Source organism: Carassius auratus, unplaced genomic scaffold, assembly GCF_003368295.1.
Source record: "Carassius auratus strain Wakin unplaced genomic scaffold, ASM336829v1 scaf_tig00015445, whole genome shotgun sequence".
Classification (NCBI taxonomy): domain Eukaryota; kingdom Metazoa; phylum Chordata; class Actinopteri; order Cypriniformes; family Cyprinidae; genus Carassius; species Carassius auratus.
Window position 1 is genome coordinate 110,550 of NW_020524592.1, and position 27,852 is coordinate 138,401.

General features: G+C 38.4%; 2 protein-coding genes across 3 annotated transcripts in view; both read left to right on the top strand.

Annotated features, from left to right (window-relative positions):
- The window catches only part of LOC113074845 (GTPase IMAP family member 8-like), a 57,758-nt gene extending 51,283 nt beyond the window's left edge, over positions 1–6,475 (top strand). Inside the window, exons 4-6 of one of the 2 annotated variants that reach the window (XM_026247580.1) lie at positions 584–1,264; positions 1,894–2,019; positions 5,907–6,475. In XM_026247580.1, coding sequence (XP_026103365.1) covers positions 584–1,264; positions 1,894–2,019; positions 5,907–6,175 — 1,076 coding nt within the window. In that variant the 3' untranslated portion in view covers positions 6,176–6,475. Of the gene's footprint in view, positions 1–583; positions 1,265–1,893; positions 2,020–2,460; positions 3,376–5,906 lie in introns of those variants that run through there. The other variant, XM_026247581.1, reaches the window with a different exon arrangement.
- Positions 6,476–12,040: 5,565 nt separating this feature from the next.
- Positions 12,041–23,244, top strand: LOC113074846 (GTPase IMAP family member 4-like). The gene is made up of 2 exons (XM_026247582.1): positions 12,041–12,117; positions 22,493–23,244. The coding sequence occupies exons 1-2, from the start codon at positions 12,108–12,110 to the stop codon at positions 23,200–23,202; spliced, it is 720 nt and encodes a 239-aa protein (XP_026103367.1). The 5' UTR covers positions 12,041–12,107; the 3' UTR covers positions 23,203–23,244.
- The last annotated feature ends 4,608 nt before the right edge of the window (positions 23,245–27,852 follow it).

Here is a 27,852-nt window from a genome sequence, read left to right on the forward strand (position 1 = left end):
CTGTTTATTGTCGCAGCTCTTTACAATACAGCAAACACCTATGATTGTACACTATACATTTACTATCTAGTGATTGCTGACTCTATTACTCCAACTCTGAGCGAACTCTCTGCTCCTCACCACTGCGCGTCTCGTGTGCTGCGCTAATCACTCCGCCCAAGTAGCCACTCTGCCCAAGTAACGTTAGCTGTGCTCCTACACCTAGTGAGAATATAGTTTCCAGTATTTATACGATAAAAAATGGGCTCTGTCTCATATAGCCTTGTTATTTGTACACGCTGTGACTATACAGATCACAACATGTAAATAGGAAAATGTTTGCATTATTTTGTCACTTTTTGGGATTACTATGCTAACAGTATCCATTTACATCCAGTCTTTGTGCTAAGCTAGGCTAGCGGTGGGTGCGTCAAATAACACTTACAGAACGCACAGACATGAAAAAGGTATGTATGGACTTATCTAACTCTGGGGGATACTGTGAATAAGCTAAAGTCCCAAAAAGTCGGAGTGTTCCTTTAAGCCTGTAATGCTCTTGTGTTAATATTCCCAGCCCCCCAGATTCTGTTCTCTGTTTGTTCAGGTGATGCCCAACATCTCTCAGAGCTGAGGATTGTGTTGATGGGTTATAGAAGAGCAGGTAAGAGTTCAGCAGGAAACAGCATCCTGGGCAGAGAGGAGTTTGACTTGAAGAGATCTGCTCAGTGTGTGAGAAGACATGGAGAAGTAGCAGACAGACACATCACTGTCATTGAAGCTCCAGGATGGTGGAGTAATTACTCTGTAGAGAAGAGTCCTGAGTTACTGAAACAAGAGATTGTGCTCAGTGTGTCTCTGTGTCCTCCTGGACCACACGCTATACTACTGATGATACGTGTGGACATTGGATTTAAAGAGAATGAGAGAAAAGCAGTGCAGGGTCATCTGGATCTTCTGGGTGAGAGAGTCTGGAGTCACACTATAGTGCTGTTCACTCATGCAGACTCTCTGTTAGACACATCTATAGAGCAGCACATAGAGAGAGAAGGACAGGATCTCCAGTGGCTGCTGGACAAATGTGGAAACAGATATCATGTTCTCAACAATCAGAACAGGAGCGATGACACTCAGATCAAGGAGCTGCTGGACAAGATTGAGGAGACAGTGGCACAAAACAACGGCTTCTATTTTGAAATAGACAGAAAGATTTTACTAGAGATTGACCCTAGAAAGAAAATGAAAGATCAAATGGACAAATGGAGAGAGGACATCAGATCACAGACTAGTGAGTGAAATTATAAGATTGTATGAATATTATCTACTGTACAAGTCTTGAGTTGTGTTTCCTCTTCATTGTTCTTGAGCTGTTCACATGTAGTTTTAAATAGTTTAAAGTGTCCTTCATACAGATCTCAGGTTGAGCTCTAACACTCACTAACAAGTCGTACAGTTTTATTTTTTCTTAAATGTCCTCCCATGATACTCATCAGGTTCAGCCCTGTTTAGATTCATTAGGAAACCAGCAATAATGGTGTAAGTTACTTTAAATATTAATGCATTACAATATTGCATTATTTTGTTGTAATTTAAAGTAATGTTACTTCACTAGTAATCTGATAACGTAACTCGCTTTACTTATAACATGTTACCCCAACACTGGAGCTGCAGGGTCAAACATCACAATCATATAATGTTCTGTTCCAGTCTGAACCAAAGTGCTGTAGTGAAGTGAAAGCTCCATTCCCTGACCTATTTAGAGATGACATAACCTTGAGATCTCAATAAATCACAACCACGTGAACTGATGAATATATTCTTTTAATGTCATGTCATTTGCTTTGGATAAAATTGTCTGTAAAATGAATTAATGTAAATGTTCTACTACTGATCTGATCTCTGCTTTTATTATTACAGTGAGTGGTTCATTCAGATCACGATCAGGAACAGACGCAATTTTTAGATCATTACGGTCCAGAGATTCATCTTATGGGTCAGGGGCCATAAAAAGACATGGCAGCAATGGAATGATACCACCAAACTGTGAGTGCATTTTGAATGCATCTATCTATCTATTTATCTATCTATCTATCTATCTATCTATATTTTGGTCTCTCAGTTTCCCTGTTTTACATGAGTACTATCTGTTGTGAAAATATATTATTTTGTGTACTTTGTCATAAATTTGTTACCATGTATTTCCTAGAAAAATGTCTTTGTACATCTTGCATTTCCTAAATTTTTACACAAATAGAAAAGTTGATATAGGGTCATGTTACACATTCAATGGAGTAGCCGTGTTGACGACGAGCTCCGGAAAAGACTTCGAAAATCTCCCTCCTTAAACTCCATATCATCATTGAGGGGGCTGAAATTAAATGTAGAAGTGACAAGACATGCCAAAGAAACAACTTAATTCCTGTTATAGACTTCGCAACATAGAATTAACAAACTTTAACACGCGCTCCTCTCCAAAAATGGCAGATGCTCCAATGAATCCAAGCGACATGGATGCACTTGTGAAGAAAATAACAGCAGAAGTTCTGCTGGATAACAAGATTGATCCAGTGCTAGAGAAATTGTCTGCGGTAGTGACACATGTTGAGCAGATGGAGAACCAAGTCACTGAAGCTGAAACGCGTATATTGGCGTATATTTTTCCCTTTTATATTTTAAGGAGTGCAACTGGACTTAATTATTGGGACTTAACTAAGCAATAGCCTACTTGTAATAACTTTTTGTATAGAGTTGGAGGGGGGCAGACGTTTAACGCTCTCAAGGCAGGCGTTGCTGATTTGCAACAGTTAAAAACTAACTACCTTATTACTCCAGATACATATTTTATGTATCTGGAGTACTAAAAACTTGTTACTAAAACTTCATTTGAGCCTGAGAGGGTTAATGATTTAAATATTGAACCCATCAGTATATAGAAGGCTTGCTGTCTCAGTGGATTGACAATCATTTTATCAAAGCTCTTTCATCTTGCGGTGTTCCTTTTGAATACCGTGCATTTTTTGTTTGTTCTATCTAAGTTTCAGTCATGTAATGTTTCCAAGGAGACAAGAATGGCGATCATTAGTGTTCTCAAATGTGAAACTGACCAGCATCAGACTTCCCTTGTCTTTTCTCAGAAATGTCTGCAAGTTTGTAAATGTAAATAGTTCTATGTTTTATGTTCGACATGCAGGGCAACACAACTCTTTTTTTTTCTTCTCCGCAATATCATGCATGCTATCACCGTCTATTCAACTCTATGGATATACCTTTCCTGTGTCTCAGAATGGAGCAGACTACATGCACTTCAAAACATGGCAGGATATCTCAAATATTGGTGCAGCGTGAATATTTAACTAACCCTTGGCTATGTCAACGAATAAAAAAAAAAAAAAAAAAAAAAAAAATTTAACATATGTGATTGGAATGTAAAGGGTGTTACAAATCCAGTAAAAAGAAAAGATTCTAAATAATAAATAAAAAGGACAAATTCACATTGCATATCTGCAGGAGACACACCTAAAAGACAGTGAGCATGTCAAATTGAAGAGAGACTGTGTAGGACAAGTCTATGGTTCATCATATCCAGTAAAAGTAGGGGAGTTGTCATTCTTGTGAATAAATGTATACCACTATCAGATTTTAATACATATTCTGATAAATCAGGACGGTTTATCCTGCTTAAAGCTACAATAGCTGGACAACCCATTGCCCTTATGAATGTCTATATCCCCCCTATTCAATCCAACAAATTAATTACACATATTTTTTCCAAGTTTGCTGAATGGCAATGTGACCATAGTGTATTTCTGGTGATTTTAATTGCACACTACTACCAAAACTTGACAAAATGTTACCATCTAATGATAAACCTTCAAACAGAGCACAAGCTCTGAATGAGATGTGTGAAGAAATTGGCCTGGTAGATGTTTGGCGAGCTCTGCATCCCAGAGATAGAGAATACACATTCTTTTCTGATGTCCATAAAACTGCAAGCAGAATAGACTACTTTTTCTCTCCCAAAACTTCACTACAAAATGTAATAGACTTTAATATTGGCAACATTGTAATCTCGGATCATGCTCCTGTTTTTCTTAAGTTAGGCCTATCCAACCAAATATATTACCCATCTTCCTGGAAATTCAAACCATGGCTCGCTCATGACCCAAATTTTGAATCCTACCTTAAAGAGCCAGTTAAACTATTTATTATGGACAATATAACCCCAGGAGTGTCTCCCAATTTGCTTTGGGACACTGCTAAGGCATATATTAGGGGATTGATTATCTCCTATGTATCTAACCAGAAAAAAAAGCAGCTGGCAGATCAGAGAAAATTAGAAATTATTCGCCATGATTTAAAAATAAAATATAATTCTTGCCCATCAGATGTGCTTCTGGCCAAGATAGAAACCATTAAAACCTCTCTTGAAGCAATTCTTACAAATAAAGCTGAGAAATCTGTGTTCCTTGCTAGACAGCGGATGTATGAATTTGCCAATAAACCTAATAAATATCTAGCCAATGTATTGCGGAGCCGCTCTCAAGCCCAGGTCATATCCAGTATCAAAGATAAACAAGGAAAGTGCCTTTACGATAACAAAGTAATTAACAAAATTTTTAGGGCATTTTATAAGAGGCTTTATTCATCCCAATCAGGCCTTTTACTGGTGATAATATGAATAAATTCCTTGCAAATCTAAATCTAGGTGAATCAACTGAGGAGCAAAGACAGGTGCTAAACAAACCAATTGAACTTATTGAAATTTTGAAATTTATTAATAGTCTCCCCAAAGGAAAAGCACCAGGGCCCGATGGGTTTACACTTTATTTTATTTTTTCAGAAACTTAAAATGGAGCTAGGGAGCCTAATGCAAGAAATTATACATTATTCATTTGATTCTGGTAGGCTTCCTGACTCCATGACAGAAGCCAACATATGTGTCTTTCTTAAAAAAGGCAAATGCCCACGAGGAGTGCGGTTCTTATCGCGATAAGATGCCCTCCTATATTGCCAACAACTCCACACGGGAAATGCAATTTAAAATTGTTCATCGCTTGCATGTTACTCCAGCCCGAAGACATAAAGTAAACCCAAAATTCTCCAACCTCTGCAATAAATGTAAAAGACAAGGAACCCTCTTCAACTGTTTCTGGAGATGTTCAACAATACAACAATTCTGTATGGGTGTTCTAAGGGAATTGGAAAGTATATTTCGCTGCCCATTACAGTTAGGACCAAAGACATGTTAAGTTGGTATGAACCAAGAACTCCAGGGGGCCCACCTTCTTCAAATCCTACTCCACTGTGCCCGCAAATGCATACTTGTTTGTTGGAATAACAGACAAAGCCCCATCAATAGTACAGTAAATTAACACGGCCAAAGGCCTTATTCCATAGCTTTTTCAACAGCATTAAAAGAAAAACTTTTCAATTTTATAAAATATGGGACCCTTTCTTCAATTATCTTGGGGCGGGAGAGACACATCTGCTAGAGCTGGGAATACAGAACCTGACATGGAAAGACTGAATAATTACCCAATGGTGATGAAATAATATTGGTATGCTTATTCTACGTTGCATATATTATAATTTTTTTATTTGTGTATTATTTTTTATTTCTTATTTTATTTTATTTTTTATAATGTACTTTAATGTGTACTTTGTGGAGAATTCTAATGTATAACCACCTGGGTATTTTGTATTAGCTCAGATGTGCCAACTGTGCTTAAACCCTGTCAATGTCCAAACCTTGAATAAAAAAAAAAGAAAAAAAAGAAAATAAAAGTTGATATGAACTACAACAGCAAATGCAAAACTGAAATGAAATAAAATTAGATCTTTAGCTTGATGATAAACATTCGTTCAAAATTCCAGAATTTTGTTGGATAGTTTTTAATCCTCTTACTAATTTTGTATTTTATTTTCCCCAGTGAGTGGAGATGAGTGGAGATGGTCGGACACATGGTCTATGGGAAGTTCTGCTTATGGTTCATTCAGCTCACAATCAGGAGCAGACAGCGGTTCAATTTTTAGCTCATTTCACTCAAAAGTCTCATCTCTCAGTTCAGGATTCATGTCTTTGTGGTCCATCCCTGAGTCTGTGGAACAATCAGAAACCAGAAGTGCACATGGCAAACTCAACATCCCAAAGCTTTTACCAAGAATATTGAAGAAGCACAATAAGCAAGAAGAAGACTAAGAAAACTTGAACTACATAAATAAAAGAGAAAACTTGTCTTTATAATGTTGACATCTAATTTTGACATTTTTTTTTATGATAACCATTTCTAAAACTGTTAGCTATGAGCAGTTGTTTAAATTCTTATTCTCCAATAAAAGGTTAGATTTGTGTGATTTTTTTAAAATAAAAGATCAAAATGATTAACAATGCAGATTTATTTTGACAGCCTGTTTTGGGTGCCAAATCTTGGAATTGCTCCGTTTATTATTATTCTTCCGCTGCTTCTCTGAAATTAATTTCATTTTTGAGGACCTAAACATGCTCAAAAACTCACGAAACGTTGCACACGTCAGAACTGACGAAAATTAACATCTGATATAGGTTTCAGAAGTGGATGTGGCCACATGGCTTCATAGCGCCGCCTGTTAAATTTCAACGGAGTCCGCCTTGAGCTACGTTTCACGCACATGCATGAAAATCGGTACACACATGTAACACACCATTACCTAAAAAAAAAAGTATCTTGGCACAAAATCCAAAACCCAACATTATTTTGAAATTCCTATATGATTTTTGTGCAGTTTTTGCCATTTCCAAGCCTTGTACTTTGACAAACTTTTTCTACAGTTTTAATCGGATTATCTTCAAATTTGGTTAGGGTCATCATAAGACCTTTGTGACGTTAAATTGTGAGGATTTTGAGTTTTCATCAAGGGGCATGTCCCTGGCGGCCTGACAAATTTAGATGTTTTACTGTGAAACAGGAAGTGGCTGTAACACCCATGCCCAAATTCAGTTATAGTCATAGCACCACCTGCTAGCAACAGGAAGTGTTAGCAACAGAAGTTAACATTGTTATGGACTCCTAGGAACATATAAAAAAGTGTAAACAAGTGTTAAATAGGCTGCCAACATGCTAGAAACATACTATAACATGATAGCAACAAGTATGCTATTAATGCAGTGAAGCAAGAAGTTACTGTAGTTCAGTCATGCAGTCTCCAATCTGCCCAAAATTGAACAATTTGACGAGTCCTGTCCTGTCCTGATCACATCAACATGCCCATATTCGATTATAGTCATAGAGCCACATGCTGGGAACAGGTTTAACACTTATGGATTCCTTGCAAAATAATAAAAAGCATAAAAAAAGTGTTAAATAGGCTAGCAAAATTCTAGAATCATGCTAAAACTTGCTAGCAACACTTAGCTCAGTGTTAAAGCATGCTTATAGCGCCACCTACTGGCAACAGGAAATTACATGTTTTAAATTACATGTATGCACTATTAGCAACACAGTAAAATATGCCATTGTGTGCTAAAAATATAAAATATATGTTAGAAATATTCCCAAACATGCTAGCAAAACATAGTAAGTGCTAAAGCATGCTATTAATATTATGAAACAGGAAATTGTTGTAACACATGTATACAATGCCCAATCTGCCCCAATCACACGTTTTATAAGAGTCCCAGCAGGAGCATAACTAAAGGTCAATATTAAATTATAATTATAGCACCACCTGCTGAAAACAGGAAATTGATTTACCTGATATCCAGTTGTAGTCATAGCGCCACCAAATGGCAGCAGGAAGTTTGGCACATATAAGACAATTTGATGCATTTATCCAACATTAACCTCTTTAAAAGCATATTGCCTACTTTTTGCTGTTTCCCAACAGCCATTGGGTGACGGTGAGCCCGGGTGCGAGGGCCCTTTCATTGCTGCTTGCAGCTTTAATTCTGACTATGTATGTACGTTTATACAGCTCCACTAATGTGAACTAAAATTACCCTTGACATTCAATGTTAAAATCGGGGGAAATATTATTATAACATAAATGTTTTTCTCTTATACTTATTGGACACAATTAACGGTACAGAGCTTTTTGAAACCTCCATTTGGCCAGTGACCCTCCCAGTGACCCCCCTTTTTTGTTTTTAAGGTTTGTTTTAAGATTATTGTCCAATTGGAAGATCCAAACATGGCCCATTATAAGATTTCCAACGGAGTCGGTCACTGTTGACTTTTTTCTGTTGGTTTTTGATAGAATCAAAGATGCCATGTACTATCTATGTCCAGGACCTCCAGCAGAAATATAGGTCCACAACAATAAAAATACAGCAGTATATTTCATTGTACACGTGGAGTACTATTTATCCCTGTGTGCACCAAATCCATCTTGATTGTTTGTTGCTAAAAAGCTCATTTTTTTTGTCATATCTGACCATAGAAGCCAGTCCCATTTGAAGTTCCAGTCGTTTCTGCATGACAACAGAATATGCTGGGGATTGTTTTTGGATGAGAGCATTTTATTTTCTTGATTTTTTTTTTTCTTGAAACCCTCCCAAACAACATGTAGGTGCTGTTTGATAATTATTTCTTGTTTTTTGACTCTGAGACTCAACTATTTTCTGCAATTCTCCAGCTGTTATCCTTGAAGAGTCCTCCTCACTGTGCATTAGGACGATATATACATCCTCTCCCTCGCAGATTTGTAACATTGTCTGTTGTTTGTAACCTCTTAATTATTGCCCTGATGGTGGAAATGGGAATTTTCACTCCCCTAGCTCTTTTTTTAAAGTCACTTTCTAATTTGTGAAGCTCAGTCATCTTTTGTTGCACATCAGAAAAATATTCTGAGTTTTTTCTCATTGTGATGGATGATTAAGGGAATGTGGCATTTGTTTTCCCTCCTATTTATATTCCTGTGAAACAGGATGCCATGGCTGGATAATTTCATGTTCATAAACACCCTGAAGTGCTCAAAATTATAAATATGAATGGGAATATACTTCACATATATTTTACTTATAAGAATGTTTAGGGGTACCATTAATTGTGTCTAATGTGTACTTGAGAATTTTTTGTGCAGAGGACGTGGTGCGGAGCTGGTATTGTGCATTTACCCTCCATCTACAGAATGCAGAGGAGCTGGTGACCAATGCAGAGGAGTGTGCTGAAGCCTGCAGAGATAGTATGAGACATAAGGATGATATGGGTTATTGGTAAAATTTTCTAAAAAAAAAAAAAAAAATATATATATATATATATATATATATATATATATATATATATATATATATATATATATATATATATATATATATATATATATATATATATATATAATTTTATTTCCATGAGTTTAAAATATAGATTAGACTTTTTCCCAACATATTGGACAAAATTAAAGTAGCATTAATCAGTTCAGTGTCAAATAGCAGCCTGCATTTCAAGAAGGCCCTAAACCTTAAATGAACCAACATAAGTGAATGTTGTTGATCCTGCTGTTGTGTCTGACAGGGCACTGGTTCATTCAGTTTTCATTCAGTGGAGCTGGATATGGATGGGATCTCAATCATTCAGAAGAGCTCTGAACATCCTGAACTACAGCAGATGACCGGGTTAAATAGTGGGGTTAAATAGAAAGGTGGAGAAATTGAGACAAACGGTGCTGTATGGGTTGATTCAAGTTAATTCTCTTAATTATGCTCTTGTGTGTGTTTGTTTGTATTATGTTTGTAACATGGGACAGTCCACATTGTAAGTATTTAGTAGGTGTCTTTTGATGAGTTTAAAATGTACTTTTAATTCACAAATTCGGCTGCCCATCCAGTTGATGGTTATTGGTAAATGGACTTGGCTTGCTGTCCTCAATGGAGGCTTGAATCTTAGGCTCGGCTCCAAATTCAAATCCCCCCATTGCAGGACTACCCAGAGGGAGATTATCATAAATAGAGGAGATAGGGAGGTGGAGGGATGCTGGAAGAATTGACGCTGGGAAGGTGCAATGAGAGATGCTTATATAGGCTCGTATGATAATTGACAGGACTGAATGATTAGGCTCCCCCTGAACCTATGTATTAACTTCATTATAATACTTAGTAATGATAATGATATACACATTTCAAGATTTGGTTTGATATGCAATACTGATCTCATGATAAAATGCTCTCACCATACTGTTTAAAACTAAGTCGAAAAAAAGGAGGTATCCCATTGCATTATCATACATTATATTCAGCTCTATACAGTATATATATATATATATATATATATATATATATATATATATATATATATATATATTTAATATAACAGTTGAATAACACTTGAATAATTTACACCTGTAATTTACAACAGTAAATGTAGTTTCATTAACAAGGTTCTGGAGGAGCACGTTAGATACTTAGCATAATTAAAAAATTAGGAAATTCCATTGAAATGCTGTGAATTTCAGTTTATTCTTGATTCTAAATACTTTCGATTTTACAGGAGATGAAGGAGAGAAGAAGAGGAGAGGAAGAGAGAGCAGAAGAACAAATGAAGATCTAGAAAAAAAACTGAGAGGAAACATCAGGTCTCAGATAAGTGAGTGAATTTTTTTTGAACTGAAATGAAACTGGAGATTCACAACCATTCTTTGTTCATGCTTTTTTCACTTATTCATATTCTTTGTAGGTAAAGGTGTCTCGTCTGTTTATTATAAGCAGCTTTATGCTTGATTTTTCAATATTGTTTAGATATTTGCATTTTCAGAATACAGCCAAAGAACATAATTATTGATAATACATTATTTTACAGCATCCTACGTCTGCCATATGTTGCCACCCCTTAAAAATTCCTGCCCCCTTCTCGCCACCCCAATATCAATATTTATTTAGATCCGCCCCTGCTCTCATCATATTTGTGTCGTCATGCGCATTACGCAGAGTTCTAGAAATCGATAAAGTCCAGATAAAATTAGGTACCTACAACAAATCATCTAATCTTTGCTCAATAATAATCCTAAATTTTTTGCTGTTTTTCAAACATGTTAATGTTGATATTTTTTGCTAATGTTTTGATTTGTATTTATGTCAGTCAGTCAGTGAAATGTGTTCTGTTTTCAAAGTGAATTTCCTAAGTTTTATTTTATTAAATAACTTGAGGGTGAGTAAGATTATGATGCTCAGGATTTTGGTAAACTTTAATAAAAGATGCCATTGTAGGCTAGCTATTGTAAATTCTACATCATTGTGATTTGGACAGATTTAAAAAGTATTTTAAGGTTGGATATGTGCCGTGTTTGTTTGCAAAATTATGTTTTTTGTGCCACCCCAAAGTAACTACCATATTTTTCAGCCTATAAGTCGCACCTGAGTATAAGTCGCATCAGTCCAAAAATACGTCATGATGAGGAAAAAACATATATAAGTCGCACTGGACTATAAGTCGCATTTATTCAGAACCAAGAACCAAGAGAAAACATTACTGTCTACAGCCGCGAGAGGGCACTCTATGTTTTCAGTGTGGACTAGAGGAGCACTGAGCAGCATAGAGTGCCCTCTCGCGGCTGTAGATGGTAATGTTTTCTCTTGGTTCATGTCTCTTGGTTCACGTCAAATTAATTTCGATAAATAAGTCGCACCTGACTTAAAGTCACAGGACCAGCCAAACTATGAAAAAAAGTGTGACTTATAGTCTGGAAAATACGGTACTGGCCCCTGCCTGGCCACCCCTATTCCTGGCTCTGCCACTGTTTGACCCACGCATCACTGATTGGTTCCTTCAGTTTTTTTACATTTAGGCCTATTCTTCTCTAAACATCGATGAAAATGTTCTCAGGAAGTGTCAGAGTTTTGAATAGGTAAATAGGTTAATGTTTTTTTTTCTTTACATAAAAGTGCTCAGATGGAGATTGAATCTCTGCTCACTTCCTGCTTTGAAGTGTTGATGTATTTTCCTTATCATAGCATTAATGTTCGTATTAATAACCTTATGAAGTCCTACATAAATCTTAAAAGTAATGTAAAATACTCTCACGAAAATGAAAGCAGCAGCTATTGACATGCCCATGTTTGCCACAGTGTTGAAGCAACAGGAAGTGGTTTTGAAGTCTCATCCAAAACAATTTGAAAGTACACTGCAACTTTTGCATGTAAAGACCAACTGAGAAAAGGCAAAATGGGCATAGGTAAGCTTTTCACTCAAACTCAAATCAACTGTTATGAAACTAAACAAGTTGCCAACATTGTTTAACGTTTCTGTGAGATTTTACACACAGGCTAATTTTGATAAAATAATAGCCTATAGTTTGAAACAAAGCATGTGACTGTTATTAAAATAAATAATTATTGTAAATGAAAAAGATAGTTTAGTATAAATAAGTACAGCGAAATGTACAAACATATACAATGTTATTTGTGGGCGAAGGTATTGGTGCTCCTGAATTTTTAGCCCTCTGGGTACTGAAGGGGTTTTGAGGCCCTGGAGAAATGTTTACATGCTGTGACATTTGTGATTTTTCAGTTTCTTAAATGCATCTTAATAGCTAAAGTCTGATTACACTCTGCAACAATAATCTGATAGCAGCCTGTATTTAAATCTTTGTGTTTTTGCGAAAATAAGGTTTATGCGTGGTTAGTGAAAAAATATATATATTTTGAATGCACTGAAATTAGCCCAAAACATACAGAACATTTTTACACAAGACTTTTTAGAACTGAATGTGGTAGACTAGAGTTTTTAATATATATATGTATAATTTAAAGATGACAAAAAAATAAAGAAAAAATATAAAAATTACACACACACACACACGTTGGTTTTTATGGTTTATGAGGACTCTCCATAGGCATAATATTTTTTATACTATACAAACCATATTTTCTGTTGCCCTAAACCAACCTATTTCAGAATGATTTTTTTAAATCTAAAAATGCACAAAGTTTTCATTTTTAGATAAAAAAAAAAAAAACTAATTCTGAATGATGTACTGTTTAAGCCTATTGAATTACAGGGACACTGAAATAAATAAGTCCTCATAAATCACCTTCTTGTTGTAATACCTATATCATACCCATGTCATTATACACATTCGTGTCATCATAAACAACATAAACATTCACACACTCATATATATTGTTTTGTTTTTGCTTTTTCTTAAATCATTGTTTAAAAAAAAGAATAATACTGTCATAAGTTCAGTCATAAAAACCTAAAACTGAGTGGGATCTTTCACTGCATGTTTAAAAAGAGTAAAATGTAATTGCTTTTTTAAGATATCTATAAAATATTCAATTTCAGTTCATTTAAATTCTAAATAAATATATTAACGTATTGTAGTTTTTTGTAATGTTGCTTGTAATTAGTTACTTATCTTCAGTGAGTTTTTTTTTCTTTTCTTTTTTTTTAGGCTTGTATTAATTTTATTGTAATAGTGTCAGTAGTGACAAGAATTATGAAAATTACATTGTATCAAAAACTTTGATATCATAAAAACCTTATTAAATGCAAAAATAACTATGCTATATCGTTATATATATCCTTATTGTGATGTAAAATTACTCATATCGTGATTTATTATCATATCCTCCACCCCAATCACTGCTGTTATAAAATGTTATGTGAAATGTTCTCTTTCAGTTTTTAAAGGGTTAGTTCATCCAAATATAAAAATTATCTCATTAATGACTCCGTTCATCTATCTTCGGAGCACAGTTTAAGATATTTTAGATTTAGTCCGAGAGCTTTCTGGCCCTCCATTGAAAATGTATGTACGGTATACTGTCCATGTTCAGAAATTTAATAAAAAAATTACATTTACATTTATTCATTTATTCATTTAGAAGATGCTTTTATCCAAAGCGACTTACAGATGAGGACAGTGGAAGCAATCAAAAACAACAAAAAGAGCAATGATATATAAGTGTTAAAACAAGTCTCAGTTAGGTTAACACAGTACACATAGCATGGGATTTTAAATAATATAATATAAAGAAAACAGATAGAATAAAAAAAAGAATAGAGCAAGCTAGTGTTAGAGGTCTTTACACATACACACACACACATACAATTGCATAATTAATGAAAAGAAAATAGAATACAAAAAGATTAGAAAGGTAGTTAGATTTTTTTAAAGAATAGAATTAGAGTAGTGAGGGTTAAAGTTAGAGGGTCAAATAAAGATGGAAGAGATGTGTTTTAAACCGATTCTTGAAGATGGCTAAGGATTGAGTTGGGGAGGTCATTCCACCAGGAAGGAACATTTAAAGCTGCAGTTGGTAACTTTTGACACTCTAGCGGTTAATAAACAGAACTGCTTGCGTCTTGCGGAAGAACATCGTAGCCGGAACTACTTCTCTCTGTTTATGTCTATGAAGAATCACAAAGCTACTGGGTTACTCCGCCGCGGTACCCCCGAAGCAATCTAAAATAGTCAGAATATAAACACTTATTATAGGTGCAACCTAGTGATTCAGGACACGCTAAAAACACGGTTTGGAAAATGGATTCATGGTGTACTCGCTTATTATATACCTTTTTCTACATTTTGAACACAAACAAAGTTATGGACCGCAGCTCTGATTGTTTGTTTTCTTACCGGGAGCGGTCCGTAACTGCAAATGGCAATAGGATCACTGGGAGGAGCCAGAGGAGCTTGATTTTTTCACAGATTATCTGTCTCATATTCTACTGTCAGGACATAATGATATGTGAAATATGTAAAAAATATATTTTTACAAAAGTTACCTACTGCAGCTTTAATTTAAAAGTCTGTAAAAGTGACTTTGTGCTTCTTTGGGATGGCACAATCAAGCGACGTTCACTTGCAGAACACAAGCTTCTAGAGGGCACATAAGTCTGAAGTAACAAATTTAGGTAAATGGGTGCAGAGCCAGTGGTAGTTTTGTAGGCAAACATCAATGCCTTGAATTTTATACGAGCAGCTATTGGAAGCCAGTGCAAATTGATAAACAGAGGTGTGACATGTATTCTTTTTGGCTCATTAAAAATGTATCTTGCTGCCGCGTTCTGAATTAATTGTAAAGGTTTGATAGAATTCGCTGGAAGACCTGCCAAGAGGGCATTGCAATAGTCCAGCCTGGACAGAACAAGAGCTTGAACAAGGAGTTGTGCAGTATGTTCTGAATGAAAGGGCTTGATCTTCTTTATGTTGAATAAAGCAAATCTCCAGGATCGGACAGTTTTAGCAATGTGGTCTGAGAAAGTCAGCTGATCATCGATCATAACTCCAAGGCTTCTAGCTGTTTTTGAAGGAGTTATGGTTGATGTGCCTAACTTGATGGTGAAATTGTGATGAAACGATGGGTTTGCTGGAATCACAAGCAGTTCTGTCTTGGCAAGGTTGAGTTGAAGGTGATGGTCCATCATCCAGGAAGAAATGTCTGTTAGACAAGCTGAGATGCAAATAGCTACCGTTGGATCATCAGGATGGAATGAGAGGTAGAGTTGAGTGTCATCAGCATAGCAGTGGTATGAAAAGCCATGTTTCTGAATGACAGAACCTAATGATGCCATGTAGACAGAGAAGAGAAGTGGTCCAAGAACTGAGCCCTGAGGCACCCCAGTAGTTAGATGTTGTGACTTGGACACCTCACCTCTCCAAGATACTTTGAAGGACCTATCTGATAGGTAAGACTCAAACAATTGAAGTGTGGTTCCTGAGATGCCTTTGCCGGTAGGGTTGATAGGAGGATCTGGTGGTTAACCCTGTCAAAAGCAGCAGACAGATCAAGCAGGATAAGTACTGAAGATTTGGATTCCGCTCTTGCCAGTCTTAGAGCTTAGAGCTAGAACTGAGAGCAAAACATCATCAAAGTAGTCCATGTAACATCAGATGGTCAATTAGAATTTGTTGAAGCATCAAAAATAAATTTTTGTCCAAAAATAGGACGCTCACAAGTTATCTCTCCCTTCCTCAGCATCATCCCTGTAGGCCCCGAAGCTTCCCACCAGGCGACTAAAGCTGACATCCAGCCTATATGGGAAAGCATACACAGCGGCAATCAGGTGTCTGTACACCATGGTGGTGTTGCAGGTTTACCAGGCCAACCAGGGGCACTGCACAAGATCCCGGGCCCTATGCAAAGGCAGTCCTAATGCCCCCCCCCCTCTGAAAATATATATTCCCTTTTCAAGGGCCCTCTCTTCCTTTGGGGCCCTGGTAATCAGTACTGGTTATCACCCCCAGTCCGACGCTCCTGAGGCCAACCTGCTAAAATACCTGGATGAGAGGGAGGAAGAGAAGTCTGATGTAGTAGCTGAAATGTATTGGCCACAGATTTGTTGCCAGAGCCATTGACTGTACCATGGTAGTGCTGGTGGGTACGGAGTGACACCTGTGGTTGAATCTGTCCGAACTAAAAGATAAGGAAAGATTCTTCCTGTTGGATGTCCCTATATTGCCTTATGGCCTCTGCAGTGGTGCAGTCAAAACTGTCATCGAGAGGTTTCAGGAGACGAAGAAGCAGGCAGCAGCATTCCAGTGCTTCCTCCCTCCCTTGACGTTTCTCTGCTGGAGATTCCGATCAGGAGGGACCTCCTCTCTCAAGCAGTGGGCACCATCCTTCACCCCCGCCTGGCATTATAGAAGCTGTGGACATGGCCCCCTCCTAGCATCCAGTCTCAAACTGAAGTTGTTGAGATTATATTCCAGTCCAGAGCTCCCAACACTTGGGAAACTTGAAGTTCAAAACATTTCACTTCTTGATGTGGACAGTGACTGCAAAATACAGTCAACTTCCCATTTAGTACAGTTCTGGAGTATTTTCAGGAGCGGTTCTCTGCAGGGTTATCTCCCTCCACTCTGAAGGTTTACATGGTAGCTGTAGCTGTTTACACATTTCATCCATGGCACCTGGAGGCTGAGGCCAGTACAGTACAGTCTTAGGACCTGCCGGTGGTTCTGGAGGCTTTGTGCAATGGGCTCCTTTCAAGCCCACTGAAGATATCTCTAACAAGCTCTTCATGCTGAAGACTATTTTTTACTCACCATATCCTCACTGAACAGGATAGGGGATCTTCAGGCACTCACTGTATCTTGCCTGGAGTTTGCCCCATGGCAGCCTCCAAGGCCTTGTCTGTGGGCTTGGCCCTTCAGAATATTTGTACTGCGGTGGGCTGGTCCTCTTCATACACGTTTATCCGGTTTTACAATTTGGACCTGACATCTACTCCAGGGTCCCAAGTTCTCTTGTCTTGACGTGCTCAGACAGATACACACCAGACAGGGACTTGCTTGTATGGCACAGTGGGTATTCTCGTACCCTAAGCATTTTGACGCAGATCAAATTCCTGAAGGGGAACATTTCCAGGTTACGCATGTAACAATGGTTCCCTGAAGAAAATGAAATGCTACATCTTTTGCCATGCTCCCTGCATCCCTGTAGGCACTCGCTTCCACAGAATCTAACATGTTAATTTGCCAGATGTGCCTTAAAGGGGGGGTGAAATGCTCGTTTTCACTCAATATCCTGTTAATCTTGAGTACATATAGAGTAGTACTGCATCCTTCATAAATCCAAAAAGTCTTTAGTTTTATTATATTCATAAGAGAAAGATAATCTGTACCGATTTTTCCCGGAAAAACCCGAGCGACTGGAGGCGTGACGTATGGGCGGAGCTAAAGAATCACGAGCGCGAATAGGCTTTTGCGTTTAGAGCATGTGGAAGCTGTGACATTATTGTGAGGGAAAACCCATCATCCAAAACAAACCATGGCTTACAGCCAGATTCAGCCGTTTATTTATGATCCAGAATCAGATCCAGAGGCTGAAATTGAACGAGAGCAGCAGCAGCAACGACTCGCTCCGAGCGGGGCTCGAACCCGGGTCTCAGGCATGGGAGGCGGACGCACTAACAAGGAGGCAGAGATATTTTAAGCAGTTTTACTCACCGCCTGCGGTTCCAACACACGATCGTGACCCTTTTTCCTTGGGATTGCATCATCCTTAAGAAATAAACAATATGCAAATCCGTCGTCAAACTGGGCCTTGTGAACAAGCATCTTCGAAATGCAGAGAACCAACAAAAACACTTGCACAACTCAGTTGATGCTCTGTAAAAATAAACTCCATCCACTGGTCCCTTAATGCTGTTTTTTTTTGGTAATCTGTGCAGGGTTGTCTTGCCCTGGCAACCAAAAACACACTCCTTTTGTGACTTTTCGCGACGCTCTCGCTCTGATCAGTGAAATGTCTATGCTCTCACTGCTCTGCTACACGGGAGCGCGCGCTCTTCCGGCAAACGTGCCCTTAGGACCCATATAAGGAAATTCCGCTCCATCTAACGTCACACAGAGCCATACTCGAAAAAAACTTTCCGAAACTTGTGACAAACCGGAAGGAGTATTTTGGGAACAAAAATACTCCTTCAAACGTACAACTTAATTTTTGAAACTTTGTCCATGTTTAGCATGGGAATCCAACTCTTTAACAGTGTAAAAAACTCAGTATGCATGAAATAGCATTTCACCCCCCCCCCCCCCCCCCCTTTAATGCTTCCTGGTTGCACACATCACCCTGTTTTTAACGTCTTGCTTCTCTATTGGACTGATTTCATACATGCCTCAGATCATTGTCTTGCCAGGGAATTCCCAAAGCATTTCCCACTACAACTTTGAGGAGATAACTTTTTTTCAAGTAAATAGTAAAGTAACAATTAATTAAGAAAATATTGGAGTTATGAATGCTCACATTATGCAACTAAGTTATACCAGGTAGTTTGTTTTCCTGTTTATTGACTGACAGCTCTTCTGTCCACATTTTGAGAAAAACTGAGTAAATGCAGAGGCATTGAGTGTGCCGTGTAAATATGATGGTTACTTTAGTTCTAGACTAAATATGACAAACATATTTTGCACAAAAACACATTCAACAAACACTACCAACTGGGAGGTTAGACAGATAGAATTTGCGCCTGCAGGGCGGGGATGTCAAAGTTATAGAATCTGGCAAAAGTGGATAGAAACGACCAGCCAGCAGCCGCACAGATCTCACTGATAGATATGCCACTGGACCACTCCCATGAGAAGGCCATTCCCCTTGTGGAGTGGGCTCTCACACCAATAATAATAATAATAATAATAATAATAATTCCTTACATTTATATAGTGCTTTTCTAGACACTCAAAGCGCTTACATAGTCAGGGGGTATCTCCTCATCCACCACCAGTGTGCAGCATCCACCTGGATGATGCGACGGCAGCCATAGTGCACCAGAACGCCCACCACACACCAGCTTACTGATGGAGAGGAGACGGAGTGATGAAGCCAATCAGCGGATATGGGGATTGTTAGAAGGCCATGATGGTCAGAGGCCAATGGGCGAATTGAGCCAGGATGCCGAGGTCACACCTCTACTCTTTTCGAAAGACATCCTGGGATTTTTAATGACCACAGAGAGTCAGGACCTCGGTTTAATGTCTCATCCAAAGGACGGTGCATGTTGACAGTATAGTGTCCCCATCACTACACTGGGGCGCTAGGTCCCACACAGACCACAGGGTGAGCACCCCCTGCTGGCCTCACTAGCACCTCTTCCAGCAGCAACCTAGTTTTCTCAGGAGGTCTCCCATCCAGGTACTGACCAGGCTCAGCCCTGCTTAGCTTCAGTGGGCAACCGGTCTTGGGCCCCAGGGTGATATGACTGCTGGCTAACCCGGCCAATAGGGCATTCCAGTCCTTCTGATGCATAAGCCAGAGCTATTGCATCAACAACCTAGTGAGACTGGCAGACCATTCTGGTGGCTTCCATACTGCCTAAACAGTTTAAAATGTTCCACTTAGATTCTCGGAGCCCTAACAGGGCAATGTATTGGGCAATGAGATTTGTTTTTCTGAGGTGAAGAGTTCAGCCTCTGCCTTCCCAAAGACCGTCCAAATTCGCTGTACCATCTGAGGATGCAGCACCCAATCCCCCGGGGCTACTTTGCCTCTGGACAGCATGATCTCTCCAAGGTTCATCTTGCCTGGCCCATGAACCGCCCTTAGCAAGAGGAGTTCCTTCTGTGCCCAAATAAGGATGCTATGAACCAATCTGTATAAGGCATGAGACCTGAGACCACATTGGTTATTGACATAGACAATTATAGTGGTCTCCTAATGAGACCACTAAAATTTATAAGCATCACCGCTGAGCTTTCCAGGAGCCAAATGCTGGATTGCCCTCCAGCAGTGCACCCCACCCGGAGCTGGACACATCTGTTGTGAACACTTTCCTTTTGGAGCCCACGCCCATCCCTACTCCTGTCTGAAACAGGTGATTGGTCCTCCAGGGGGCCAGAGCTTTGATACAGCGGTGGTCCTCCCTGACCGGAAATCTTTTCAACCGGCAAGCGTGGGGCGGGACTTTAGCTTTTAGCCAAAATTGGAGGGGCCGCATGTGAAGCAGTCCCACCCTGACCGGAAATCTTTTCAACCGGCAAGCGTGGGGCGGGACTTTGGCTTTTAGCCAAAATTGGAGGGGCCGCATGTGAAGCAGTCCCAGTGGAGTTAAAGAGGCGGCAGTGGCCATAACGCTGAGCAGCCTCTGAAAAACCCTCAGGGGCATGTCGTGCCTGGTTTAAGGGAAGCCATCAATCGCAGAATTTTTAGGGATCGAACCAGCGAGATCCATGCCCTCATTAGGGTGGAGTCTACAACAGTTCCCAGAAAGACAGTTCATTGTCTGGGCAACAACTGACTCTTGCATGGGTTGATGACCAACCCGAGGTGACTGAGCAGCAGATTTGTGAGCATTCAGTTCCCATTCTGATCCAGCTAGAGCAAGCCAATCGTCGAGGTAGTTCAATGCGCGGATTCCCATCTGCCTGAAAGGGGACAGAGCCCCTTTGCATCGTTAAAGGATGCACTTCGTAAAAATTGCATGGGGCACGGGACAGTCCAAACGGAAGGACTGCGAACGCAAATCTCAAGAACGGTTTGTGAAGGGGGGCTATGTGGATGTGAATGTAAGCATCTTTCAAATCCATGGTCAAAAACCAATCCTCAGGGCAAATATGCGCAAGATCGTCGTCATCTTGAATGACTGGCGCATAAGCGAGCTGCTCAGATGTCTGAGATCTAGAATGGGTCTGTGCCCACCATCTCTCTTTGGGATGAGGAAATATAGGCTTAAAAAGTCTGACTCGCTGTTCGCTAGGGGCACTATTTCCTAAGCACCTTTTGCAAGCAGTACTTGCACCTCCTGCCAGAGAACAATAGCTTAGTTGTCCGTTATTTCCTCTTAGGGGAGGAGAAAGATGGGAGGACCTTGCGGAGGGATCACCATGATGGAACAAGTCAACCCTGGAGCTTAGACGTGAAAGACTCATGCTCTTGCAGAAGGAGCGTGAGCCATCAGCGAGCACAGCCCCTGCGTGGGCACGGCCGAGGAAGGTGGCGCACTCGCTGTCTCCGTCAACATCGTGCAAGAACCCCTTGCACAAACCACACAACATTTGTAACAAGGTGCGCTGATATTGCTTTTAGAAATTTGCTCTTTCACTCCGGATGCCAGATGCCTGCAGTGATGCTCAAGCCGCTGCTTTGACTTCTTCCACGGCAGTGAGCAGAGCTGGAGCTTCTTCCACGGCTTCTTCTTGCAGAAGTGTCAATGAAGAGATGATCCTCATCGCTGAAGCAGAATAATCTGATAAATGGCGCTACAGGCCAACTTATATAGTGGTTGGCCCCGCCACTACGCAAACATGAACAAATCAGAATTCAGCAGAATGGAAAAAAAAATTGTTTTCCCCAAACATAACGAGAGTGAACATTCAAAAGTTAACTTTATTCTCTTGCATCTTAAGACTTTCGACAATGAATTTACATCTCCTTCAGCCTGAGTCTTATTCATTTCACTTTTGGTGTGAAAGGGCTTTTAGATTTGTCAAAAATGATTTAAATTATTAAAAATAAACAAGCAAGCCCATAAGAGAAAATCTAAAGTCAGTCTCATTTGTGACAATCTCCACTGAATTGGATGGTTACTGAAAAATAAATTCAATAATAAAAAATAAAAAAATCAATGAAATTAAAGCAATTTTCTTTTTCCGTAATTCCTAAAGAATAGTTATTAATTTACTGTGATTTGGGAGCTGAAACTCATTCATAAATAATATGTTTGTTTTATGATCATTCTAAATGAAATAATGTAGTTCATAAGCATTCTTTTGGTCAGTGTAACTATTTTACAGAAATACAAAAAATTCTTATGATTTAGAAAAATGTTGTTTCCCCATGCAGGACAAATCCTGCATGTATGACGGGAAGGCACTGCCACATAATGGGTTTCTTCAGGAATATTAACTTTGATATTTGACTCAAGCATGTTGCCAAATAATTTGTACATTCACTTTACTTGGTGAAGAGGCAACGGTATTTCTTATTTTCATCTCTGATTTTGATGTGTATTTGAGTGTTTCCTAACCTGATGCACTGTAACACTGAAGTACTCTGCTGAATTGTGTCACAGGGAAAATGGTGAAGGAGTGTGAAGCAGGTATTCACAGTTTCACAGTTAAGTATCGTTTTTAAAAAGCATGTTTTGTTCTCTGTTGGTTACAGGTGAAGCCCAACATCTCTCAGACTTGAGGATTGTGTTAATGGGCTATAGAGCTGCTGGTAAGAGTTCAACAGGAAACAGCATCCTGGGCAGAGAGGAGTTTGACTTGAAGAGATCTGCTCAGTGTGTGAGAAGACATGGAGGAGTAGCAGACAGACACATCACTGTCATTGAAGCTCCAGGATGGTGGAGGAATTACACTGTAGAGGACAGTCCTGAGTTACTGAAACAGGAGATTGTGCTCAGTGTGTCTCTGTGTCCTCCAGGACCACACGCAGTACTACTGATCATACGTGTGGACACTAGTTTTAAAGAGATTAACCAAAAATCAGTGCAAGGACATCTGGATCTTCTGGGTGAGAGAGTCTGGAGTCACACTATAGTGCTGTTCACCTGTGGAGACTCTCTGTTAGACACATCTATAGAGCAGCACACTGAGAGTGAAGGACAGGATCTCCAGTCTCTGCTGGACAAATGTGGGAACAGATATCATGTTCTCAACAATCAGAACAGGAGTGGCCACACTCAGATCAATGAGCTGCTGGACAAGATTGAGGAGACAGTGGCACAAAACAACGGCTCCCATTTTGAAATAAACAGAAAGTTCTTAAAGGAGATTAAAGAGAGAAGAAGAGCAGAGGAAGAGAGAGCAGAAGAACGGATGAAGAGAATAAAAAAACGAAAAGACAAACATCAGATCACAGATGAGTAAGTGAAAATTTACTGAAACTTGAGTCACAACAACAGCTGAACAACCCCCCAAAATTTTCTATACACTAAATGAATAGTAGTTTAATGCTGTTTCCAGCAAGTGTAAATATTAGTTATATGTTGGATACTGTTTGCACCTCAATGTATCATAAGATGGGAAGACGAAAGAAGTGTCAGTACTCACTCCCTACCCCCTCTTATTTATAAGCTTATTTAGTTTTATATTAAATAAAGTACTTTTTAATTCTATGAATTCACAATGGTGAATTGTTGATAATTTACTTTCAATCAAATCAATAATTAATTAAACATTTTAAATACAAATAAGGACAAGTCAAGCAGTGATACCAAACAGGGCCAAATGGAGACGCCACTAAACCTCCTGCCTTGATTTGACTGTACTAATATATGGATCCATTCAGAATCACTAAACCACTGACAACCATATAAGTGAAAACACCTTCAGCCAGTGCCCATTATAAAACAATATCGCTTTTAAGCCAAATACACACTGAAAATAATAATTTACTGACATCTGGACATAACTCACTATTTTCTGTTACTGTTTGAATACACTTACTGGATCTTTGTACTTCCAGGAGTTTCCTGGTTTAAAATGATGTGATCGCGAAAACCTTTCTTTTTAATAGGAGGTAGCACAATCTGAGCGGGTAGCACAAATCGTCAGAACACCAACCCGCTTCAAGCAATAAGTACATTTATAATCATGACTGGATGTTAGATGATTAAAAGCATCTGCTAAATTATTAAATGTAAAGGTACATTTAATAATAATATGATTAAATGATTATAAATTAGTAGCGTATTTAACTTTTTTTGTCAAAAATAAATTGTCCAGATCATCTTAATGGGTTTATTTTGTCTTGATACTGTACAATTTGATTGTATTAAATGTATAATTCATCAGGTATTTACAGATTCTCAATACAATATTATTTTATATAAGTGTGTATTTGTTTTCAGGCAAAGCCCAGTGTCTCTCAGAGCTGAGGATTGTGTTAATGGGGCATTAAACTTGCTGGTAAGAGTTCAACAGGAAACAACATCCTGGGCAGAGAGGTGTTTGACTTGAAAAGATCTGCTCAGTGTGTGAGGAGACATGGAGAAGTAGCAGACAGACACATCACTGTCATTGAAGCTCCAGGATGGTGGATAGATTACTCTGTAGAGAAGAGTCCTGAGTTGCTTAAACAGGAGATTTTGCTCAGTGTGCTCTGTGTCCTCCAGGACCACACGTTCTACTACTGATCATACGTGTGGACATTGGATTTAAAGAGACTGAGAGAAATGCATTGCAAGGTCATTATCTGCATCTTCTGGGTGAGAGAGTCTGGAGTCACACTATAGTTCTGTTCACTCATGGAGATCTCTCTGTTAGACACATCTATAGAGCAGCACATAGAGAGTGAAGGACAGGATCTCCAGTGGCTGCTGGACAAATGTGGAAACAGATATCATGTTCTCAACAATCAGAACAGGAGTGACGACAATCAGATCAAGGAGCTGCTGGAGAAGATGATGAAGACAGTGGCACAAAAAAACCGCCCTGTTAGGAGAAAGAGCAGCCCTATTAAAATACAAGGAGCTGAAAATAAAATAAAATCAGAAGAGCAAATTCAGCCATGGATAGATGACGTTCAGATCACAAAATGGGTGAGTGAAATCATAAAACGTATCAATATCTCAGTTGTGTTTGTCATTATATTTTTTATTCTCTTCAGATGTTGGTTTAAATAGTTCACAGAGTTTAATCAAATACTGATCTAATGCTGATGTATTTAAATTAATCTTCGAACACAACTTTAGATTTTCTCAGATAGTCTTTGGTTCAGGCACAGCCCTGTTTAGCTTTAATAGGAAACTAAGAGCCACAAAGTGCTGTGGTAAATAAAGGTTCATCATCTGAAACCGATCATATGGCACATTATCTGTCTGATGTTCAGTTGTTTTAAACCTTTGATTCATCTAAAATGTCAGATTTATGTTAAACTTCTGTTCTCATGAAATGATAAAACCAGATTTTTGAATTTCAATATCTTTTTTATAAATGTGCCTACTTACTGTATGAATGTAATGTGAATGTTCTGCTCTCTGCATATTACAGTCAGTGTGCTGAAGGATCTGATTCGTGTTCTCTGGCAAGTTCTGGTACGGTTCATCTGAAGCAGACGTCGGGTCAATTTACTGGGTCTTCCATTCCAAGATACATCTCTCATAAGCAGATTCAACATCGGGGTCCTGAAGATATTTAGCAAGGAATTCACACCACCACTGAGTGAGTGTCTTCTGTTTTATTTGACACTTATACCCAGAATATACACATTACATTTTATAAAACATGCAAGGCCCAAATTCCATGTTAATTGATATTTTAGACAAATATACTTATCTTAAAATTAATTTCATAAATCCAACTTGATTCTAATTTGGATAATGTTTTTGAAAGTCATCATTTTATGTATTTATTCCATGCAGAATTACCTCTTTTTAATTCCCTTTGCTTTTTGCAGTGAGTGGAGAGGAGAGGTCCAACACATCACCTCTGGGAAGTTCAGAAGCAGACATCCAGATCTTCATGGTCCAGAGATTCATCTCACACAAGAAGATATGAGTCCAGTTCCAAGAAATGCATAGCATGGAATGCATATCACCACTGTGTGAGTATCTTTTGTTTATTTGGCACTTTCCAGAATACTCTACACTCTGGTGTACTATGACAGTTTCATTATAGCACAACAAGCATAAATCCCATGTTAGTTGTAGTGAGACCTGTTAGATCATTTAGACAAACTTTTGACCTTCCTGAAAATTAAACCTATACATCTATAATCGGTGAACTGATATAATTAAACAAACTATTAATTATTGGCTAACTAAAAAAAAATGTCTATAAAAAGATAATAGATCATTGATTTGACATTCAAACATTTTATGTCTGACGTGGCTTTCTACATCATGATGTGGAGATAAACATACTTTTTACATTGTTCTCAGTTTTATACAAATTGTCTTTATTATTATTATTCATTTTTAATTTCTTTTTTGTAATATAATTTGATCTTGATAATAGTCAAGTGTTATTTAGTGGAATATGAATGCGACATCTGTTGTACTGATATTTACTCCATGCACTTAATCGATCCAATTGGCTACATAATTTTTTAGAAAACATGTGGATTGAAATATGTTTCTATTTTTCCCAGTGAGTGGATACGAGCGGCCAGAAACATGGTCTGTGTCAAGTTCTGCGTATGGTTCATTCAGCTCACTATCAGGAGCAGAAGGCAGTTCAGTTTTTAGCTCATCACACTCAAAAGTCCATCTCCACAGCTCAGGGACTGGGGGTCTTTGCAGCCCATTTCTCACTCTGTTAAACATTCAAGAACCAAAAGAACACAGGATTTGCCAAGGGCTCATAAATATGAGCATAAAGACACTGATTTAGACACCGAAGTGATGGCTGAATAATCCTAGAATTTTGACATCATGTTTAACATATACAAAACAGATTCTATAAATAATTGTAAAACATTTTCTCCGTTTTGTTCCTTTTTTCAGTTAAAGATATAATCCTTTACTTGCAGGTATCTGTAGAAATCAGTAACATAGATATGATGCCTATATATTATCAGAATACTTATTTTATATAGTTATTCTAAAATATGTGCATGCATTATATTTTTATCAAAAATTCATAAAGGACAAATCACTTTTTAACTTTGTAAATGGACTACATTTATATAGCGCTTTCAACAGACCACATCGCCCACCAAAGCGCTTTACAATTTGCCTCACATTCACCCATTCACACACCGACTGCGGGGTCAGCCATTCAAGGCGCCATCCAGCTCGTCGGGAGCAGCTGGGGTTAGATGTCTTGCTCAAGGACACCTCGACACTTGGTCAGGTGGAGCCGGGGATTGAACCACCAACCTTCTGGTTTGTAAACAACCTACATGAACCACTGAGCCACTGCCGCCCCGACTTTGTCATGTGTTGGAGCCACAAGGACCTTAAAAATAATCCATTTCAAAAATAAAACCACGACTTAATATTAATATTTAGACTCCTTAAAACTTTGTTATTATTCAAGTACATTCTAAAAATGTCTAAAGCTAAATAATATACACAGTATGAATACATGAAAACTTTTTATAACATTTGATTTTATAATTCAAATGGCAATGATTATAGCTTTTATATTCAAATACTGTGCATAAAAAATATTTAAGATATTTGTAAAGATCAAGAAGTGTTCTTTTCCATTTTTAACCTTACAAGAAACGCTATAAATATGCTTTACAGGAATATGTCATTTTAAGTGTGACACAACTGAGGTCCTGAGCATTACAAGTCATTTTTGCCCCAAACACCAACAAATACAGTGAAATACATGTGTTTAACATTACATTGCTACAGTGATGCAGGAAATACAAACACAAACATTCCAGATGATGTGACCACAAATATAATCCAATCTTGTGTTGTGTTCTGTAGTATTCATGTCGGCATCACTGGTGTGTTTTTAAACTCGTGTCAGGAAGTTAAGATTGAGGCTGCTGGGGATCTGGATGGTCTCAAGGGCCACAGAGTGAAGGGTGAAGGGAAGGTGACTGGGAAAATGATCTTA